At 34.2% G+C, this 4,959-nt stretch overlaps 1 protein-coding gene across 1 annotated transcript; it reads left to right on the plus strand.

The window, feature by feature from the left end:
* Positions 1-278: 278 nt before the first annotated feature.
* On the plus strand, positions 279-1,284 carry LOC133192550 (uncharacterized). The gene is made up of 2 exons (XM_061328544.1): positions 279-618; positions 795-1,284. Exons 1-2 carry the CDS (start codon positions 596-598, stop codon positions 1,207-1,209), a joined length of 438 nt encoding a protein of 145 aa, XP_061184528.1. The 5' UTR covers positions 279-595; the 3' UTR covers positions 1,210-1,284.
* Positions 1,285-4,959: the final 3,675 nt, after the last annotated feature.

Genomic DNA, 4,959 nt, shown 5'->3' on the forward strand with positions numbered 1-4,959 from the left:
ATAATAAGTACAATTTACAAAATTATTTTTAGAATCTCTGAATAATGCATTTTTTGTTTTTAGATTGATATGGACTTCCTGGAACGCCACACTTCGTCGGATTTCTACAGTGGAGACGTCATCGTTGGAGATCATCGACACCTCATCTTCGCATCAGACCAACAACTGCAACACCTTGCTTCAGCAAAGACGTGGTACATCGATGGAACCTTCAAGATTGTTTCCAAGCCTTTTGTGCAGCTGTTATCGATCCACTTCTTTGCCAGATCCGGAGACAACATGAAACGGCTCCCAGGGATCTACGTCCTCATGCCAAGGAAAAGGAAGAAGGACTACAAGCAGATATAAAAACCCTTCTTAAATAAGAAAAAAATAATCATTTTATTTTTATTTCAAAAATCTATACTTTATTTAATATAAATGTTGTTTTGCTTTCAGGTGTTTGCCAGGATTTTGGAGCTGCTGCCATCGCTCCCTGTCACCTAGTTGTTAGTTGCAGACTTCGAGGAGGGAATGTGGAGAGCTGCGAAGTCTATGTTGCGTGGCATCCGGATACACGGTTGTGCTTTTCACTGGGGACAAGCAGTATGGCGTCATGTTCAGGAGATTAGATTACAGGTATACTTATTTATGTATTATATTACAATAAATGATTTTCAGAGTGTACTTAATTTAACTTTAATTTTAGAATGATAAAGAATGTTGTAATATTTGATAAATAAATATACGAAGTTTGAAATATACAATGTGTATGGAAACGTATATAGATATAAATATTAATTTTTAGTTTGCAGATGGACTACAGCCAGCGGGATGGTGTATTCAAGTGTTAGGAAGCTGCTTGCCCTGCCATTTCTGCCAGAGGAACAGATTCCTGTCGCGTTCAACACACTGAAGGAGACCGTCACCAGCGACCGACTGATACAGCTGACCAACTACAAAGAGAGGACCTGGATCAACGGCGACATCTGGACACCATCATCTTGGACCGTCAACCGTATGGCTGTGAGGACAAACAACGACGTCGAAGGATGGCACCACCGCATCAACAGGAGAGCCCAGAAGTCCAACCTGCCCTTCTATGTGCTTGTGATTCTTCTCTTCAAGGAAGCTGCCTGCATCCCGAACCAACTTAAGATGATCAGCGAGGAAAAACTCCGGAGATACCAACGAAAGACTACAAGACTTCTACAGTGCCGCATCAACTAACTCTGGGACAACTACAACGATGGATCCATCAGTGCCAGCAAACTTCTGAAGAAATGTGGACAGATCTACAACGGACAGTGAGTGAAGAAGAAAAACGTGCTGAAATGTAAATAATGATGTGTGATGAAAGTGAAAATAACTGTGAATTGAACGAAGATATAGTGATGAAAATAAATATTAGTTTTTATATTACATGTATATATGCTTTATTTTCAATAGAGTTTAGAAAATTTATTTTCGATTGTTTGTTATATTTTGTGAAAGGGGAATACAATTTTTTAAGTGAAACTGACATCAGGAAGATTTTAAATTAAAAAAAAAAGTCAAAATTAATATATAGATAGATAGATAGATATAGATATATAGATAGATAGATAGATAGATTAAAAAAATATAATTGACTTGTGTTGCTTTCTTAAAACTGGGGGCAAGTTGTCTTAACTGGGGGGCGAGTTGTCCTCAATTGGGGGCGAGTTGTCTTAACTGGGGGCGAGTTGTCATGAATTGGGGGCGAGTTCTCTTGGGGGCGAGTTGTTCAGCATTCAGAGGAGAGGTTTCATATATAAAAATTAAAATTCTGACAAAATGTTCCCTTTAAAATTGGTACGTGACCGTTTTAGTAAGTTTGTCCGAAATTGTTATAGGAGATACTTTCGACAATCTTTATGTAACTCTACAAAAATAAAAGCAAACAGAAAACCAAATTGTGACCAGGTGACGTTTTGTTACCCCGACGAAATACGCTGTACATTCGTTTATTTCTAATCTTTTTAGCACTACAAACATTCATGCTACTATAAAATAATTATGGACTCGATTTTGTGCTTTAATACCGGTGAATCAGGAGTAAAATGTAAATTGCTTTCAATATTATATACATTCTACATAACTGAAATTTTCAAATCGGAACTTATTATCCCCTGGCAACGGAGTTGGAGGGGATATAGTAACGCAACTGTGTGTTTGTGGGTGGGTTAGTGTGTCCTGTGTGATACGGATGTGCCGTAATTTGCACCTCATCGAATGTTGCTTTGATAAATGTATATTTTTAATTTATTCATTAGAATTAATTAGAAACATCAGGGTTAGTGATCTGGCAATTAATTTAGACATGAAGAGCATTTTAAACGAATACCAAGCAACATGCCTACCCACAAAACTGCAGCCGAGAACAGATAAAGCCTAAAATTCTCTGTTCGAAGATATTGATAGTAATATTTAAGAAGAAGGTGCAAAATCATAACATTTCATACTAATGCTGAGAGAATCCTTCCATTGATCAAAACTTTAGCGATTTTTTTTATTTCGACAACATTGGTCACATTAGTGGAGCCCTAGTGGTATGGAGGGATGTGCCTACTAGTCCATGGATAGCATTGCGCCAAATCCGACTATAACTATTGAAATGTATGATCAGACTGCCCCAAATTCGTTGATATAAACCTTACTCTGTTTCAACAGGAACTATTCGGGTACAGGGTCACAATTATAGCATCTTTGTAGAGAAGCATTTTTCGCAGCTATTACAAATTTTGGATGTAGTCCTGGCTGAAGTTGATGATGAAAAGTCACAAACATCAGTTAAAACAATAATAAAAACAAGAAAACATTGATGTAACCATCAATTGTCGCCCGGGAAATAAATAAAGTAAACAATGGAAATGAGTCTTGATCATCAAACCGCTTCGATATGTGTGAAAAAGGCATGCGTCTAAATGATGGAGACGATAGTAGAGACTATTTTGAAAACTTATAGTCGGATGAAAATCGAACAAAAACGATACCCTTTTAAACTTTATCAATTCCTCAAGTAAATGTTAGCTGCATAAAATATAATTTGAAACCAGACACATGCATCACCTATTTTCAAAAATGTCTTTCACTTTAAGATTATAAAACAAGAACTGTGTAAAGTACGTTTTTATGCAATAAGTAAAATTCGATGTTCTAAAAAAAGGGACCTGTCGTTTTTTTTCGATAGTACATGTAAATGATAAGCAACTTTATATATTAAATATGAAAAACATATATATTTTTACAGATTCACTTTATGAAAGTAAAATTATTGTGTATCTCGTAATTTATAAATGGAAAGAACATTCTGATTAACAATCTTTTTAATGTTTAGAAAACCTTTAATTCTGAATAACTTCTCCCACCTCAATCCCCATATACCAACACTTATACTTATATGTTTAGAGCAGCCCGGTCCTCCGGGCTGCAATAATAATAAATAAATGAAAAAGTAATGATTTAACAAGAGCAGAAACCAGTTTTGTCAGTGTTATTAAAAACTTTCCAATGTGCAGACAAACATTCTCTCTAATCACTCAGAGTAGCCTATATGAAGCGGCAGTACGAATTGAACAAGTCCTCAATAAACTGGTCATTAACCAAGACAAACTGTCTTCAGACCTACAAGAAATATAAGATAAAGTCAATCCGATATCAGATAAGATTAATGACCAACAGTCATACACAGTAGAAATGCAAAGCAAGGTAGAATTCCTTATTTAAAAAAGTCAAGAATAAGTTACGACTACATCCGTTACAGCACCAAAAAGCACTTAAGATACCAATTCCGATCCACTAGTGCTACTAACCTACTTACAGTTCTACTTATTGGAACTTCCAACATTAAAAATATCAAAGAAGACAAACTCAAAGCATTTTCCAATATATTAACCAAACAAATCCAATACACACTGGATAATACTTACCGGTATACTGCATTAAGCGTTGAGGTGATGACGCCAGATCTTGTGCTACCTCACTCATATACTAACGACATCAAGAAATATGAGTTTGTTTTTAAAAGCAATACATTTTGTTTATTGAACAAGATCTATTAAATTTGAAGTTGAATGTATATGTATTTAAAAAAAATCTTAGCAAAAAATAGTAGGTACAACAACTAATATCGTTTTCATCGGTTCTACAGGAGTCGACAAGATGCAAAACATCAAAAAAAATTTAAATCATATAATTCATAGAGGCATTTACCGGTATCTTTCAAGTTAAACAGTTTCGTCAGTGTTTAAAGTACAACGTGTTTAGATATATTCCATAACCGAGCCAAGTTTGGCTATGGGCAGGAAAATCTTGGGAGTAAATGCATTCAGGATATTGACGTTTGTAGATACAGAACAATCATTTATGAATCGAATTTCGTTATTACTTTGAAAATGCTTTATATGTTTGATGATCCGACTGCGGTTAATCTTAATTTGTACCACAGGGTTCATTCAATCAATAACCAAATCCGACAGATTTTTAATGCATAATTATTTTTTTCTGTCTGAGCCGTTGGCATTCATTGCACAGGCTTTTGCGTAAATTTGCATTTTACGTTAACTTTCTTGTAATTTTAAAATGCTTAGATTTCATAGCTACTTTATTCCGTTTTTGATTTTTCTAAATCAAAAATATTTGTTTAAAACATTGTTCCACGGTGACGCCATTGCAAAAATTCCCTTGACCAAAGAATTCGGCTACCTATCCATTTTTACGAAAGTTTTAGTAAAAATAAATAAATAAATAAATAAATAAAAATACGTCACACCTATAAGATATAATATATATATATATATATATATATATATATATATATATATATATATATATATATATATATATATGTATGTATTTTTTATTTACTGAACATCGATAGGTATGCCGAATCTTCTGACGTGAAGTGTGATGTATTCAATTAACATTTCCAGGCAATAAAATTATTTAAAATCGAAAAAG

The sequence above is a fragment of the Saccostrea echinata genome, unplaced genomic scaffold (genome assembly GCF_033153115.1).
Source record: "Saccostrea echinata isolate AGI-Se365-2 ecotype Australia unplaced genomic scaffold, CSIRO_AGI_Sech_v1 ptg000025l, whole genome shotgun sequence".
In the NCBI taxonomy this organism is placed as follows: Eukaryota; Metazoa; Mollusca; class Bivalvia; order Ostreida; family Ostreidae; genus Saccostrea; species Saccostrea echinata.

Coding starts and splice junctions, on each gene's coding strand:
- LOC133192550 (XM_061328544.1), top strand. CDS start 596: ATGTTCAGGAGATTAGATTACAG. Junction 619..794: donor TTCAGGAGATTAGATTACAG/GTATACTTATTT, acceptor TTTAGTTTGCAG/ATGGACTACAGCCAGCGGGA.